This window comes from Drosophila miranda, chromosome XR, assembly GCF_003369915.1.
Source record: "Drosophila miranda strain MSH22 chromosome XR, D.miranda_PacBio2.1, whole genome shotgun sequence".
Lineage (NCBI taxonomy): Eukaryota > Metazoa > Arthropoda > Insecta > Diptera > Drosophilidae > Drosophila > Drosophila miranda.
This window is the reverse complement of record NC_046674.1, coordinates 48,550,022-48,568,540: the sequence shown is the minus strand read 5'-3', so window position 1 is coordinate 48,568,540 and position 18,519 is coordinate 48,550,022. Positions and strand designations below refer to the sequence as shown.

Here is an 18,519-nt window from a genome sequence, read left to right as displayed (position 1 = left end):
GTGACAATAAACTGGCTGGAATTCTGCACGGCAGGAACGGAAGAAGATCAATTGAAGATTGCGGGAATACGATTCATCAAACGACTAAATTTTACTTTTGAAACAGTCAATCACCTTTTCACAAATTATAGTCGCCCCTTAAAGTCGAATGTAAAATGTAAAGTGTTACCACTTATAATTGCGCATGTATGTATGTAGATTACGTGCTATTTTAGCTTCTGTCTTAAATAGTGTATTTACTTAAAAACACATAAAATCAAAATTAAATTTGACATGGTGAAGCCATTCTTCAATAAATCAATGATATCGTAGCCACTATTGTACTTACCACTTAATCGTTCAAAAGTCATATAAGATATTGTCTTTCCCCTCCTTGGGGTGCGGAATGCCAGCTCACGATTAAAACACGTAAGTAATTGAGCTCGGTTTCCCTTTATGAAGTCACTTGCAGGATGACTTGGTATTTATAAGTGCAAATCAAGAGCAAGCCAATCGCACCTATTTAATGTTACTATTCAGTGCATATATGCAATGATTGTGAACAATTTTATATGTGGTAGTATTTCAGTGATTAAGCATTTGAAATAGTAACCCTGAACACGCTTGTACTTCAAAATATTTATTTCTTTTTGGTTGTGCAAAATTCTGTAAAAGAAGAAAATTATTTGTTAAATATGTACTAATACCTAAATTTTTAAAATTATTAAAAAATTATTTAACAAAAAAAAACGAGGGTGAACGTTTTGAGTCGCTGCTACGGCCGCGACTCTATATTTATCCCACTACCCAGTCGATATGGCTCCTCTCCGCCAGAGGGCGCACACATTCTACTACGAAGAGTGTGCGAATGCTATATCAATAATCCGACCTGATCCAGATTCGGCAATCTGGTAGATGTGGTCATTCTCTATGATTGTGGCTTTTCCATTTTCCCGTATCTTCGTATGCCATATACCGTCCTTTGCGGCGGTAGAAGGGGGTGGGGCGAAGTTTTGAAATACACTTGTAGCAGTGAAATATCCCAAAAGTCTGGAAACAAAAAGTCGTTGCTCTAGCTCTTATAGTCTCTGAGCACTCGGCGCTAATAGGAACGGACAGACAGCCATGGCTCTATCGACTCGGCTATTGATGCTGATCAAGAATATATATACTTTGTGGGGTCGGAAACGCTTCCTTCTGGGCGTTACACACATCCACTGTTCGGAGCAGCAGCCGTTAATAGCTCTTAAGTCATGTCTCTCTTAAGTTTTCTGTTATCGCGCTTAGCCTAATTACGCTCTCAGTGCATACACGCACACACCTATGTAAAGTTATTACTTGTTATAAGCCACTGCTTCGACCCTTCCTTCTCTCTAGTCGGTCGTTCCTATTCGAGGCAGTCGGTCAGCAGTACTCTTTGTCCCCCAAAACGCCTGACTCCTAAATCTAAGTCCACGGCCACGGCCTCGAACGAAAAAAACACAAACAATATCAAACAATAAACGCCAAATTGTAACCTTAAATTTTGGAGTCAGAGTTGCCGAAAAAGCTCGGCAGCTTCCAACATTCACTTTCCCCACAAATCTAATATATCCTTATACTCTTGGAGTACCTGATTTCCCAAAACCTTCAAAATAAAATTGTTATTCAGGCAGGCTCTGGGTTTCTTTTGCGGATTACGTTTTTAGCCAAAACGTTGTTCTTGAGTTTATTGAAATTTTCCACGTGCTCTTTCAGCTAAACATATTTCGAGGTGGAAGTCATATTTTTGAAGAAAAGTATTTTCTGTATTATCTGGGGTATGTACTATTGAATAATAATTATTTTTCAATTGCGATTTGAAGTTGTCCTACACTCAATGTTGTTTAGTCGTCTTTTGTGGAGTAAAAATATATGAAGGCCCCTCCCAGGGAGACTCATATATCCTGTTAGTTACGTTGATTTTGAACATTAATATAAAAAGTCTTGTGCTTCGTAAACAAACAGCGTGATAAATATGCCTTTATTTTTTCAATTGCTTGTTTTGTAGCAAAACTCTGGAGAAAGTGCACTATTTAAGAAGATCAAGACATCTTAGGTGCAACACCTGAGTATCTAACTGTCTGACGAACATGGCATATTGAAATTTAAATTGTTAATGGTAAATACATTCATTTGTTGTACCTACATTTCGAATTAAATGTGGCAGGAAACCTTACCCAGATGTTCGAGCACAATCCATGCTGTTACGAGCACATTTGTTCTGTTATGCGAAACAAATTTTTTCTTGCCAACTTTCCGAATCTCCAAATCGGATTGCGTCAGCTGTTTTCACGAAAAAAAAGTTTTGTTGAGTTGACCAATTATTTTCGAGCCAAATTTGAGGTTGGGTTAAGAAAAAATGATTTGTAAGCTACTAAGCTAAATTGTCCTTGTAATGGTGTCAAACGTGATTTAAAAAGTAAATAGGAAAACTTTTTTGGAAGTGAAAACCGCAAACTGGCAGATTGATTGAAATTTTCTGCGAAAAATTTACAAAAATTAAAATTTTCTGACAGAACAAAATGACCGGCCGATCTGTAGCGGAGACGCAGAACATTCTGCTTGCATTTAACACGAATCGATTAGCCTACTAACTAGACGAATATTGGTAACTAACATCAGAACAAAAAAAGGTTTAGAGTAAATTTAAAAAAATGCTCGCAGAAATAATCATACTCGTTCGAACACTAGTATCCATTATGGAACACGTCAGGAAGAGCTGCTAACGCCTGTGAGAGAAGTCATCATCAGTTTTCAGCCGTAAGAGTCGCACTTTATGAATGTCAATAAAAACACATTTCCATATACTTTTGTCACAATATTATTTTCTAAATTGCTTGAAACTCAGCTAATTTAACCAATTGGCATATAATTTCATTAACTTTGTTTTGAAAACGTATTAAAATAAGCAAATGTTCGCTTTTCGGTATTTTTTGGTATTTTTATACTCGTGTTTTCCTTTACTATTTTCACCTATAAGAAAGATGATTCTGGATAACAGTTTTACCTAAAAGTCTCTTTTAAAAGCCAACTTAGTTGCTTTTTAAGAATATTTAAAAGTATTTATGGGAGAATTTGAGGTGATAATAGAGATAAATTAGTGTGTAAATACCCTATAAAAACGTATATTTATCATCTTTTAAATGAAATTAACTGCCTTAAAACATTCTGTTCCGTTTTGCAGATTTTTCCATTTTACTAGATTAAGTCGACTTCTATTTCGCGTACGTTCGCGACCACATATTGCTATCATTATGAAAACTAAAACTCGATAAATCTAATCTTTTGTACTAAACATGGGGCATTGGGGGTTTCTATATTTGTTGTACATCAAAAGCGTGCGAACGTACGTTTGCGACCCATGGAAATGCCAGTATCTTATTCTTAAAAATATCACATTATTATTATTTCCATACACATATCATATTGTTCGTAATATTATGGAAATTCCAAAAAAAACCATCAACAAGATGGTTCCAGCTGCGTTATAGAGTCGTTCTTGCAAGGGTACAGGTATGGCACCGAGCATTCCCAGGTAGGCCTCTTCAAATTTCCTTAAAACGAAAATGTACGTCTAATACTGAAAAATGTAGTCTTAGTCTCGATATAAATTTAATAGTTTAGATTTAGATTTAATTTGCAAATCTAACTTTGAAAATAAGTATTTTGGAAAATTGAAATCAGGCGCTGTACCAACTCTAATTTGGTTCGACGCTGTGAACCATCCCGACTTTTTTTTATAGATTTGGGGCTTTGAAAATGTTTAATAATATTCTTTTTTTTTCAGGATTATTTATTTGTAAAAATATGTTAAATCTGTTATTTTTTGTACTGCTTTTTTCAGAGTTAGTGCAGCCGTTTTACCAATCCTTCAAATCCCGCATTTTGCCATAAAATTCCGTTACTCGAAATACAACCCTTTCATTGTGGTAAAAAAAAACCAAAAATGGTTATTTGTAACAGTTTTTAACAGTAAAACAGTAAAAAAACAAAATACGGCATTTGAAGTGTTGGTCAAGCGGCTGCACTCTAACGACAAAAAAAAAACATAAGGAATGAATATATTTCGACTTTTCACGAGCTTTCAAAGTCCAACATTTCTGGAAACAATAACACAAAAAAATATAAATTTGGAATTTGAAAGCTAAATACTATAATCCAGACGGTCAGTTGAAGCTATAGTTGGGGGACGATTTAAAGCTGCATTGATCAGTTTTCCATAATTGCAAAGTTTAATACAACCACAAAAAATTAGCAGTTTTGAATTTGAAAGCTTTATGTTTTCCAGACGAGACGCTTAAGCTACAAAGTAGGGTAAGTTTTATATCTGCATTTATCAGCTTTTCAGAATTGCAAAGTTCAATGCAATTAGCCGCAATATACTTAAGCTATGTAGAAAAAGAAGCACTACCTCTAAAAAAAACAGTACAAAATACAATATTTAAAAAAAAGGTAATTCTTGAAAAAAAAAATACCATAACAATTTTAAAGCCCCAAATCTATAAAAAAAAGTCAGTTTGGTTCACAGCGTAGTAGATCAGTAGTTTTATCGAAAAAAAATAAAATAATTTTCTGCTTTTTTAAAAAACAAACTTTATTAGTGAACCATAATTTGGAATTCGACGTAGACAGGGAAAGTTTAGCTTCCGTCGCCAAACAGTGGGACATTCGGCCATTTCAGCTTTCTAAATTAATAGCCACCAAACGAATAAAGATGTCTCATGAGATAAACTACATTAAAAGATACATTTTTTAAAATTAAATCTGCACAAGGATATCAAGCTACGATGCTAAAAGCTTTACAATAAAGTGTCAAAGTTGAACTTTGTTGTCGGTGCATATTTGCCAATATAAAATAAAATTTTTTTTTTTTGGTAAAGAACGTTTAATGGTAATTTTTGCTATACAAAATATTTTTATTTTTAATTTGTAGTCTAACAAAATTTAAAAAAACAGTTGAATTATAAAACTTTGGAAGTAAAATATAATTAACTAAATGTTTAAAAATAATAATTATTTGCCGGTTTTTTATAGTATTTCATACATATGTACACTCAGCTACAAAAAAATTCCACACTGATATTTCATGCGTTTTTTACTTCTCCAGCATGGGGTTTCCATCCTATTCGTGTAATTTAATCAGATATTCATCCGTTATATTCTCAAACCAAACTTCTATAATTTCTCTTAACTCAAACATATATTTTGGCTTACATTTTTTTTATTTTGGCAGTCATAAGGGCCTAGAAATTCTCTATCGGATTGAAGTCGGGGCTATTACCTGGCCAATATAAGGACTTAATGTCCAATTCCGCCTTCAAAATGTTAATCTGTAGTCGTAAATAGTCGAATCTAGTTGAATGCATGAATGCAAAATGTCAAAGAATCACTTACAGAGCGCTCATGATGAAAAGGTCCAGCATCGTCCTGAATGATGGGATCTTCTTCCATCTCACTAACTAATTCCATACTGGGCACAACTCTACTGCGAATAATATCTACATAACCTTAATCATTATTAGTGATTAAGCTTTATGTTTAGATATGCATGCCCATATTATAATAAATGGCGAATGCTTTATGGTGGCGGTCTCCGCTTCTGCGGCGAACTCTGCGGAAACCAACTGGTCCAATAAGATTAAGTTTGGACTCATCCGAGAGTATGATTCGTGAACACTCAGATTTACCAACATAATTTTCAAGCCGATCCAGGGGCTCGTTTCATAATAACTTTCCTTACCCCATTGCTAAGATTGGTACCACAAATTATTAATTCATTTCTTCCCTTGGATCATTTTCACAAAATAGTTTGTTTCTAAGTATATGTTTATGACATAAAAACAGATAAGTGTGTAGTCTTTTGTTTGAAATTGACTAAGCGACAACAAAAAATAAAAATTGAGCGAATCGGGGAAACATCGTGCTGGAGAAGTCAAAAATACATATAATTTCAGAGTGCTGCTTTTTGATCTCGCTGGGTAATACTAATACCGATCTAAATTTTGAGTTATTTTTTAACTTTGACTTGACTTTATTTTCGGGATTTTCGTAGATATTTTTTCTGTAAAGGTTCTTAGAATATTCCTTTACCTAAGATTAAAATCTCATTCTGCTTTTTTGGGCCGTTCGGCTTCTAGATAGATTTAGCTGACGCAACTCATGCTTATAAATATGATTGACCAGGCAAAGCTAGAAATGTAAGTCGAAATTTCGAAGAAGAAAGAAACATTAGCATCGAAAGAAAAGCGTTTGGTTTTCAGAAAATGTCTTATGGACGTCTGAAAATCGGAGTTCCATAAAAATAAAAATATGAAATTCTTACGACACACAAAACCAAACCAATTTATAAACGCATGCACGGACGGGCAGACTTACAGACATACATAGCTATGTATATCGACGAGGATATTAATGCTTTATGGGGTCCGAAACACTTCATTCTGGGTGTTACACACCTCCTCACCACAAATCGAATATACCCCAATACACCTCGAGTATCGGGTATAAAAAAAAAAGAATTTAAGTTACGAACTACGTTTCACACATTCAAAAATGCAAAGCATCAAAATAAAAATAAAAATCTAGAATTTATTCTATTCATACTATTCGAACTCATTCTTAGTCCCTATTAATTGGCCTGGATTTGGGTATGCTGGAAAGTCTCCAATTTGTTCAGTACCACCACTTACCATACACTATATACAGTGGCGGACAGTGAAATGGGGACACTCATGTTATCTAACTTTAAACCAGAAACTTAAAAGAAAGTTGGGAAAAATTTGTATTGTGTAGATACATTTATTAGCTGTTAATTAACGTATCTTTTTCTTAAAAAAAAGCAAGAAGTTAAAACAAAACAAAAAATGTATAAAACGCCAAAAATTACTGAAGCTAATAGGACAGCTATGTATATTGGCATTGGGGTCAAAAAACATTAGTTTTGGTACTATTAGCCCCAAACTTGGGTTGAGATAGTCTCCTTTTAACAATTTTATATACAATTTCAAAAAAAAAAAAAAAAAAAGCGGTTCGGTAAAACTATCCCTTAGGAAGTAGGAGGAAGACCACCTCAAGGGACTATCAAAGTAGGATCGTATTCTTAAACACTTCAGCATCTAAAATCAGATCAAAATGGCATAAGATATTCAGTCGTTAGGTACCGATATTAGCACCAAAACTTTAGGGTCGCCCCTAAAGACGCCCTTCAGGAGATAGAACTTGGTCGGCGGCCAGAAAAAATACCACTTTTGACACTAGAAATGCTCCAGAAAAGTCTCCAATGGTCAAAACTCAACGAAACTTTCACTGTAAACGTAATGTTTTTTGTTTATCTAAGATAAACGTGGCTCGTTGGGAAAGTAGGACCAATGATCGTCGCGAAGTCGGAAAAGCAAGAGGGAACAGGATGTTCTGGGCATTTTTTATACCCGATACTCAAAATGAGTATTGGGGTATATTAGATTTGTGGTGAAAATGGATGTGTGTAACGTCCAGAAGGAATCGTTTCCGACCCCATAAAGTATATATATTCTTGATCAGCATCAATAGCCGAGTCGATTGAGCCATGTCTGTCTGTCCGTCCGTCCGTCTGTCCGTCCCCTTCATCGCCTAGTGCTCAAAGACTATAAGAGCTAGAGCAACGATGTTTTGGATCCAGACTTCTGTGATATGTCACTGCTACAAAAATATTTCAAAACTTCGCCCCGCCCACTTCCGCCCCCACAAAGGACGAAAATATGTGGCATCCACAATTTTAAAGATATGAGAAAACCAAAAGCGCAGAATCGTAGAGAATGACCATATCTTTTAGACTGCAGAATCTGAATTGGATCGTATTATTATTATAGCCAGCATCAAGAAAACAATTTCATTTTTTCTCGCCCTGTCTCTCTCTAACACACACGTAGCATAGGCGGCTTTGCTTAGAGTAAAACATTAGCGCCTAGATCTCAGAAACTATAAAAGCTAGAGCAACCAAATTTGGTATCCAGACTCCTAATATATCGTACCGAGACGAGTTTGTTTCAAAATTTCGCCACACCCTCTTCCACCCCCGTAAAGGACGAAAATCTGGGGATATTCACAAATCTCAGAGGCTATTAACGCTAGAGTAACCAAATTTGGTATTCGCACTCCTGTTAGATCTCACTATAAAACGTATATCTCAGAATCATAGATAATGACCATATCTATCCGGTTGCTGAATCTGGATCAGATCGGATCATTTTTATAGCCAAAAGGAACAAATCAATTTGCAGTGGCTACGCAGCGCCCGACGTCACGCTCAGACTGATTTTCTGTCTCTCTCGCACGCACTCTTTGTCGTGTCTTTTAATATTAGCGGCGTCTGCCGGAGGAAAGCCATACTGACTAAGTATCGGGTATAAATTCAGAGTTGCGGTAGCCGCAGCAACTCACAATGTTCCCCCTCGTTTATTTTGTATTTTAGAGTAGGGTATCTGGCATTAATTGACGGATATGTAAATGCGGTCACGTTAAAAAAAATTCATTTCGCCTAATGAGGACCACTTTCCGCTTGCTGACGCCCTCATCTTCTAGGACGATTCTGCTCCTTGCCACCGTGCAAGATTGGTCAGGCATATTTTTTTCAACTTTTTTATTTTTTTGTGTAATGATATATTCAAAAAGTTTGATTTTCTAACGATGGGTTTTCTTAGCTAAAGTAATCCTTATCAATAGTGGGAATTGGGACATTGGACTGGCCGGGGAATCTTTAGCACATCATAAACGTTGTAATATGAAAGCTCAAAACTCAAAACTTGAATTGAAAGAAATATTTGAAAAAGTGTGGCATAACGATATAAACATCGAATCAATCTGCAAATTGAGAGGTACCAAGCTTTCCCGTAGAAAACTAGTTCTAAAACACCGCGCTAAAAAAAATATATATTTAATATTCATTGAATTAAACGTAGTAATAGAACAATTTTATTTCCGAACTAAGCACCTAGCGAGTACTTTTTGATTTAAGGATTCTTTTGAAAAAAAGACGTTTGGACTCAAATTTTAATGTGTTTCGTTAGCCTTTTGTATTGTTTAGTTAGTTTCATGAGTTTTTTTCTTGAAAAACAAAACAAAAAAAAACGAGGGGAACGTTGTGAGCTGCTGCGGAGACCGCAACTCTACATTTATACCCGATACAAAGTCAGTATGGCTCCCCTAAACGACACGAAAAAGAGTGCGTGCGAGAGAGACAGAAAACGTGTCTGAACATGTCGTCGGGCGCTGCGTAGCCACTCCAAATTAATTAGTTCCTTTTGTCTATAAAAATTATCCGATCTGATCCAGATTAAGCAATCTCATAGATACGGTCATTCTCTATGATTGTGCATTTTTAGTATTCTCGTATCTTGAATATTGTGGATGCCACAGATTTTCGTCCTTTGTGGGGGCGTAAGGGGGTGGGGCGAAATTTTGAGATATACGTTTTATAGTGAGATCTAACAGGAGTGTGGATACCAAATTTAGTTACTCTAGGGTCTGAGATTTGTGGATGCCCCAGATTTCCGTTCTTTGTGGGTGCGGAAAGGGGTGTGGCGAAATTTTGAAACTAACTCGTCAAGGTCCGATATCACAGGAGTGTGGATCGAAAATTTGGTTGCTCTAGCTCTTATAGTTTCTGAGATCCTTGAACTCACATTTTTCAATAATAATTTTAGATTCTATATAATAGAATAAAGTGTGTGATCGTTGCGCGCATTATGGCTTGTGCATGTCGGTCACGCCAATATTCAGGTTTTTCTTCACTTCTGCTACCGCCGAGGGATGCTCTGCGATCGAAAGAGGAAAGTAGCAGTTGGACTCAAAGATCCAAAAGCAGAGACAGATGTAGTTTTGCAAAAAATTTAAGGAAGAGCGAAAGACATATAAATCTTTCTGTTAAGTGCCATGCGCTAAAAATATTGCACATCGCTTTTAATTCTAGGCACAGACGTATGTTATGTAATTAATATTATTGCACATATATATGTATATACCAGCAACGAGGGAGAACGTTGTGAGTTGCTGCTGCGAACGCAATTCTACATTTATACCCGATATTTTGTCAGTATGGCTCTCCTCCGGCAAACGGCGCTAGCATTGAACGAAAAAGAGTGCGTGAGAAAGAGACAGAAAATCAGTCTGAGCGTGACGTCGGGTGCTGCGTAGCCACTGCAAATTTATTTGTTCCTTTTGGTTATAAAAATGATCCGATCTGATCAAGACTCAGCAATCTGATAGATAGGTCATTTTCTATGATTGTGCGTTTTTACTTTTCTCGAATTTTTATACCCGATACTCAAAATGAGTATTGGGGTATATTAGATTTGTGGTAAAAGTGGATGTGTGTAACGTCCAGAAGGAATCGTTTCCGACCCCATAAAGTATATATATTCTTGATCAGCATCAATAGCCGAGTCGATTGAGCCCTGTCTGTCTGTCCGTCCGTCCGTCTGTCCGTCCCCTTCAGCGCCTAGTGCTCAAAGACTATAAGAGCTAGAGCAACGATGTTTTGGATCCAGACTTCTGTGATATGTCACTGCTACAAAAATATTTCAAAACTTCGCCCCGCCCACTTCCGCCCCCACAAAGGACGAAAATCTGTGGCATCCACATTTTTAAAGATACGATAAAACCAAAAACGCAGAATCGTAGAGGATGACTATGTGTTCTAGAGTGTAAAATCTCAACCAGATCGTATAATTATTATAGCCAGAATCAAGAAAACAATTTCATTCTTTCTCGCTCTGTCTCTCTCTAACACACAGGTTTCATGGTCGGTTTTGCCAATTGCAAAATATGAGTTCAAGGATCTCAGAACCTATAAGAGCCAGAGAAACCAAATTTGGTATCCACACTCCTGTGGTATCGGACCTTGACCGTTTCGTGTCCAAATTTAGCCACACCTCCTTCCGCCCCCGCAAAGGACGAAAATCTGGGGCATCCACAAATCTCAGAGACTACTAAGGCTAGAGTAACCAAATTTGTTATCCGCACTTCTGTTAGATCTCACTATAAAACGTATATCTCAAAATTTCGCACCACCCCCTTCCGCCACCACAAAGGACGAACAACTGTTGCATCCACAATATTGAGGATACGAGAAAACTAAAAACGCAGAATCATAGATAATGATCATATCTATCAGATTGCTGAATCTGAATCAGATTTTTATAGCCAAAAGGAACAAATCAATTTGCACTGGCTACGCAGCGCCCGACGTCACGCTCAGACTGATTTTCTGTCTCTCTCGCACGCACTCTTTGTCGTGTCATTTAATATTAGCGGCGTCTGCCGGAGGAGAGCCATACTGTCTTAGTATCGGGTATAAATGTAGAGTTGCGGTATCCGCAGCAACTCACAACGTTCCCCCTCGTTAATATTGTGGATGCCACAGATTTTCGTCCTTTGGGGGGGCGGAAGGGGGTGTGGCGAAATTTTGAAACTAATTCGTCAAGGTCCGATCTCACAGGAGTGTGGATACCAAATTTGGTTGCTCTAACTTTTTTAGTCTCTGAGATCTAGGAACTCATATTTTGCAATAGACAAAACCGACTATGAAACCTGTGTGTTAGAGAGAGACAGAGCGAGAAAGAATGGAATTGTTTTCTTGATTCTGGCTATATTAATTATACGATCTGGTTCAGATTTTGCATTCTAGAAGATTTAGTCATCCTCGACGATTCGGCGTTTTCTGTTTTCTCGTATCTTTGAAATTGTGGATGCCACAGATTTTCGCCCTTTGTGGGGGCGGGGCAAAGTTTGTGATCACAAGGTGCTTGACTGGAAAAAAAAGAAAGCCTAAAAAATTTTTTTAAAAACTTATCAATGAATCGTTAAATTAAAAAAAAAAACATGATAAAATCAATAATCTGCTTATTTATTGCATCTAATCCGAAAAAAGTTCACCGGGTCATATAAAAATTGTTCTTTATAAATTAGCCACATTTAATTGAGAACATTTTTTTGTTGTGTGTCAGAACAACGTCTGCCGAGTCAGCTAGTTTATACATATATGAAATATGTATATATTCTAATATAATTTTTACATTTATTATACATTTTTATCGAATTTGAATTTGTATTTATTTATTATAAATAGTTCCAGATCGACTACTGGTAACTATGTCGGAACTACGTCCTGAGCAACTAGATACTGGTAATCGAAGAGGAATCGATCGAGGAATTATTTGCTGTCGTTTTAATGGTAACTTGTTCGGAGCTACCCTTTGAGCAACTAGTTACGGGTAATCGAAGGGGGATGGAGCGTGGAACCAGGGGTGGTTTCGCCCTAGGACATGCATGTGTTCAATTCTCCGCTGAAATGCATTGTCGGCAATCGATCTGGAACCAGGTAAGTTAGAATGGTAACTAGTGAGACACCTTGTACTAGAGGGAACGTACTTAAAAATTCTTTGCTATTCACAAGTGGCACTCCATTCATTGCCTATTAATCCTATAAAAAAATGATTACATTTTAGCTTAAATCTTTAGACTTTTTGATAATACTAATCGATTCAGGGATGATTAAAGCCCTGGTTCGGCCTGTGCGTTTCGAATTTTAAAGTTTTTAATATCTTTTTAATAATAATAATAATAGTTTTTAATAATATCTTTAATATCTTGAACCATTGAACAATGCGCCGAATGGAAGTTTATTTGTAATTTCCACATTTTCAACTTGCGATTGGGAAAATGTGGGATGATTTACGTCTGAGATTTAGTGGTTTCTTTTCCTTACCTCTAACTTGTCTAAATTTAAGCTATTGGCGGTATTTTGAGATTGAATATCAATCAGTTCCATAGAACTAGAATTATATGTAAATCCTTACGAAAAAAGTGACCATATAGCCAAATTACAAGAACATAGCTCATTAAAAAAAAATAAATGCTAAGTGTGCCAGTACTTTGTTTACCTTATTTCTGACCTTTTTTAGTTTACAAAATTGTAGAAAATAATGCAATAAAGTTTCTCTTATAAAAATTACCTAATTTTATAGAAAATTGATTCCTTTATCGCGATTCTTTTGAAAATCACGATGGAAAAGCTCTTAAAACAGTAGTAACCTGAAAAGTTATTGCTCTGCCAACAATTAATTCCGGATTTTGTAGAATGTGCATTTTTCACGTAAAAATTAGAAAAATGTGCTGTCACATATTAGGCACCTTAGGAATTCTGTTCATGATACAAGGTACTCTTAAACTTAAAGCGGTAAAGCATGGTGGTGGAAATATCTTATTTGGATTGGTCTAATCCATTAAATAAACAAAAAAAATGTGTACATTCTATGTAAATATACACGACAGTATAATGCCGAATAGAAAATGCATTAAAGTGGATAATGACCCGAATCACTCCGAAATGCTGACTAGGAAATGGTTCCTGGACAACAAAATTCCCCTAATGGAATGGCCTTCAAACTCACCGGACCTAAATCCCATTGATCACCTTTGGGGGCCTTAACAAAAAGAATTGGCTATAAGTCCACAAAAAAAGGATGATTTGTGGCAAAATTAAATCCGAATGGTACTCCTTTTGCCCTTTTTTTTCGTCATACCTACAGCTTAAACACATTTTGATAACAGTTAATAACAAAAATTCCTCCAACTTATGCCTTTACTCATATTTTCCATGTTTAAGTCAAACTTACCTTTTTACCTTTACCAAAAAACCTTTTTACATTTTTTAAACAATTAATAGACATACTATATATGTATGCTTTATGAGGTCGGAAACGCTTCTTTCTGAACGTTAGGTCGGAAACGCTTCTTTCTGAACGTTACACAAATCCATTTTCACCACAAATCTAATATACCCCTATACTCATTTTGAGTATCGGGTAAAATCACAAGGATTGATGCATTTTTAAAGAACTCAAGTGGCGTGCTCGCCACTGAATATATTAATAAATTTGTTTGTAATTAAAAAAAAAAAAAATTAAACAAAACATGTTAAAAATTTTTGCGTTACTTTAATATTTAGTTTTTCCTTATATGACTAAAAAAACTTTCTTAATCTCGAAATATTTCCATTATTTGTCAATCAGCCAGGCTCCGTTCTTCACATTCACAAAAGTTTTCCGATTTACTTTTGAATACACATAAATTGAGGTTCCCGTTTTCACATTCCGCAAGATTTATTCGTTTTCAAAACAAAAACATTTTCGTTGACGAAATGAAAAGTAAAGGACATTTTATACAACGAAACGAACCTTAATTGCAAAAGGAAAAAATATATGACTTATTGATGCATTAACATAAACTTGACACCTATGTATATCAGGGTAATTTAACTTTTGATTTCTTTATAAATAATTTTATTTTAACCCAACCTCAAATTTGGCTCGGAAAAAATTGGCCAGGGCAACAACAATTTTCTTTTTGGTGCAAACAGCAAATATATGTGAAACCTTAAAACGAAACGTTTTGGCTGAAAACGTAATCCGCAAAAGTAAATGGAAAACGGAGCCTGCCTGAATGGGTCGCTTAGGCGTTTGATTATTTTTATGATTTTTTGGGTATATTCATGTCCCGATTTTGGCCCACTCTTCCTGAAGCCGTTCCGCGGCCGCGGATATGGCCGATATTGGCGTTTTGCGTACACGGTGGTACAGCTAACTTGACAACTTGACCAGAAACTGGACCACGGAAGATTGTAGGAAGAAAATGTTGTCATATATTACCAAAATAAACCGGTCTTAATCTGATCGAAATGAATACTACTGGAACCACTCAAGTGGAAAGCTGAAAAAGCATCAGGTCAAGGAAACAATAAAGCACGGAAGAGGAAGCCTGATGGTGTAGGGCTGCTCCACTTGGTGGAATGTTGTCCAATCGGTTAAAATCGATGGAATAATGAAGAAAGAAAATTATCTTCATATTTTGGGAGTCAATTTGTCAAATTTTATAGACAAATGTGTCTACTCCATAGTCGAGATCACTTTCTAGCAAGACGGCAACCCGAATCACACGGCTACATTCGTGAAAAAGCCTGCCCAGATAAAAATCCCATTGAACATCGATGGGCTCTGCTTAAAAAACATTGGAAAGTATGTGTCTTCATCAAAGGGATTGGATGAGTTTTTGGGAGCGCGTGAAGTCGGAGTGAGGCATGATACCTTGCAAGCATATACTAAATTTGCTCGAGAGTATGCCAAAACTTATTCAGAAAAACTAAAAAAAAATTATTTAAGTAAAACATTTAAAACGTGCAAAAGTTGATACATGAATTTTTTATGAAAATATTAAAATATCTTAAGGAAAAGGAGCTCTTTGAAGTAAAATTATTGTTTGTTTTCTTTCTTAATAAATTAAATAATCTATGAACAAAAATCACAAGGATTAATTCATTTTGTAAGATTTTACAGGTGATTAAACTGAAAAGTGATGAGCATGTATCCACGCGTGCTCGCCGCTGTATATACTGTATGGTTAGTGGTACCACCAAACAAATTCAGACATGAATGTAGAGTTTTCAGAAACAGCATATTCTGGACGTTTATACGGAGATTGGGAGATCTTTCTGGAAGACAACGCGCCAATCCGAACCCCCCCACACAAAACAGAAAAAAATTTGGAGGCTAGAAAAATACTGACGTTGCAGTGGAGAGCGGTCAGTTGAAACAAATCCCAATTGAACATCTTTAGCGAATACGCTACTGGGATACCTCAATGAGCGGGAAAGTTCTGAGCCGCAGCTCTTCTTTTATGCCCGATAGACAGTCAGTATATGTGACCTGATTAACAACCTATACAATTTATTTTATACGTTATTTTTTGTCTTTATGAATTGATTTGTTTGGTAATGCGGGTAAGGCGGATCTCACTCTCTCAATTTTACTCGCACTTGTCAGTAGAGATGGGATAGACATAGAAAGAGAGGAATCACGACCGCTACTTATTTTCTTCTGTTAATTCTTGCACCCCGTTTATCCGTTTATAATAATTGATTAGAATTTGTATACCCGCTACTCAAAATGAGTATAGGGGTATATTAGATTTGTGGTGAAAATGGATGTGTGTAACGCCCAGAAGGAAGCGTTTCCGACCCCACAAAGTATATATATTCTTGATCAGCATCAATAACCGTGTCGATAGAGCCATGTCCGTCCCTATGAGCGCCTAGTGCTCAGAGACTATAAGAGCTAGAGCAACGACACAATCCTGTAAGATCTCACTGTTACAAGTGTATTTCACAATTTCGCCCCCATCCGATCAGAGCCAGATTCGTTAATTTTGTATATATTGATTTGTGCATTCTGGCTATAATAAAGATCCGATCCGAACCAGATTCGCTAATCTGGTAGATATTGTAATTTCGTACGTTTCTGCGTTCAGTTATTTCGTATCTTAAAAATTGTGGATGCAACGGAAGGGGCGGGGAGAATTTTGAAAAGACTTGTGGGACACAAGTCCCACAACAGTGGGATATCACAAGAGTCTGGATACACAATTTGATTGCTCCCGCTCTTATAGGCTCTAGCTTATAGTCATAAAGACGGACGGACAGACAGACATTATATCGACTCCGCTCTTGATGCTGATCAAGAATATATGTAAGTCCTTTATGGGGTTGGAAACGCTTCATTTTGTTTTACACACATCCACATCGACACAAAACAAACATATCCCTATAATCTTTGAGTATCGGGTATAACAAAGAGTGCTATTTCTTTTCGGCACATTCCTTATAAACCTGGTATGAGAAATGGGTCACATAGTGTTATTATGCTATTATGGTGCTATGAAAAGGCTGTCTTAAAACGCCGAAAGCAGATAAAAACGGAAGAGGTTAACCAGGAATATTTTATAGTTAATTTTCAACAATTGAACCATTGAAGCTAGCTATTGACCAGAAACTACCAGAATTGTTCTATATGAAAAGCGTTTTGTTTCGTAGACAACAGGAGGTAATAATAACTCGCCAGAAATCTTCTTGAATGGATCCATTTTTCCAGAGTTTTTCAGCTGGATGAATAACAAAGACGGTTTATAACTAGTTCCTTCACTTGATTTTGTCCAGGTTTGAATTTTACATATGTATACTGCGTGCAGAAAAGGACCTTTATGCGCTGCCAAAAACTGTATTTTGTTAGATTCTTCGGACCGCAAGAATGTACTATTTTATGCGCCTTGCCAAAGTCTGTTATATTGTTGTTGGATTCTAGGACCGACTCAGCTGTCCAAGGTATGGACGAACACGAAGCGAGTGGGCAGCGGTGCCGCGATCAGAGACGAAGCATAGGTGGAGAGAATTAAAACCCCGTGCGAACCTCTTTTCAAGGGGAATATCTCTTTTGTGCCTAATTCAATATCTTAGTAATTTTATAGCCTGCGCTAATATATAGTTATTTTGTATATACCGCATTTGTCACACGCCGTTCGAACGTATGTACATTTGTATGCAAATGTTTAAGTATTTTTACATCAAACCTTTTTTTTCCTCGAAATTTCCTATACTTTACGTGCAAAAAATATAAAACACTTACCGAAAGACAAAGAATTAAATAAAGAAATACAATATATTTACGTATAAGTAAATTTAGTCAGATGTATTAATAAATGTACATACATGCATATGTATTTATTCAAAAGAGAACATTACTTCTGTTATGTGGGGTAAGCTGCGATTATAGATATAATTTCTGAAAATAAGAAATAATTCTAATTTTTTGTATATTATGTGCAACACTAATAGTCAGAATATAATCACGGAACTCACTTATACATAATACAAATATATGTATGTACATTATTGTAAAAGCCACGCCATTTAAATTTTTGAGGTTGTGTTTAATTTGAATTTGAATGCTAAAATTTATACCTTTATATCGTAATTTTTGAAAATTTATTACTCAAAGTAGTCAAAGCACATGTGACTCTCATTAACTGAAGCGATTTAGGTATATATTTTCATAAAAATAGCAAAACGTACGAATTTTTCTTTTTTTTCAGTATGACCGTAGAGGAGACGCAAAAGAATACCTCTTCTATTTTAGAGGCATAAAATACATTTATAAAATAATCGAAAACTGTAAGACAAAAAATAGTTAGGGTGTTCAGGTTTAGGCCTAGCAGTCATGAAGGAATACATATTTCATATATGTTATATGCTTCGCTAGCGGCAGAGTATGAATTAAAAATGTAATTCTGTTAACAGTCTGTCTTTTTCTAAAAAAAACTCAAGCAATGATATCAGAGATTGTCGACTCTTGTTGCAGCACCTAATCACTATAAACGAAGAAATCCCTGAACAAATAAAGTCGACTGAACGTCGATTACATGAAGTTTCGAATTTATTAATTGTTATACTTTATATGGAGATAAATGTCCTTGCTTTCGCAGCTTTCTTCCATCAGCTTTAATTTTTTCAATGAATTATAACCTAATTAATACTCCTGAATATAAAGAATACTTTTATTTCCAACATATTAGTATCAGAAACAGTCTGGTCTCAGTACAACCAACTGTCTGTCAATAATTTCCTTTGCACTGATCAGAGGCTGTCGCCGTGTCTTT

General features: G+C 36.0%; 1 protein-coding gene across 9 annotated transcripts in view; it reads right to left on the bottom strand.

The window, feature by feature from the left end:
* Nucleotides 1–17,996, bottom strand: part of LOC117186123 — a 71,684-nt gene extending 53,688 nt beyond the window's left edge. For 2 of the 9 annotated variants that reach the window (XR_004471263.1, XR_004471262.1), the window contains exons 1-3: nt 17,723–17,993; nt 17,573–17,664; nt 329–645 (exon numbers count right to left, since the gene is read on the bottom strand). Coding sequence is in view for 5 of the 9 variants with exons in the window: in XM_033386258.1 (XP_033242149.1) it covers nt 329–350 (22 nt within the window). In the remaining 4 variants the exon portion in view is untranslated. Of the gene's footprint in view, nt 1–328; nt 646–17,572; nt 17,665–17,722 lie in introns of those variants that run through there. The other 7 variants (XM_033386261.1, XM_033386257.1, XR_004471260.1 and 4 more) reach the window with 6 other exon arrangements.
* Between the last annotated feature and the right edge of the window lie 523 nt (nt 17,997–18,519).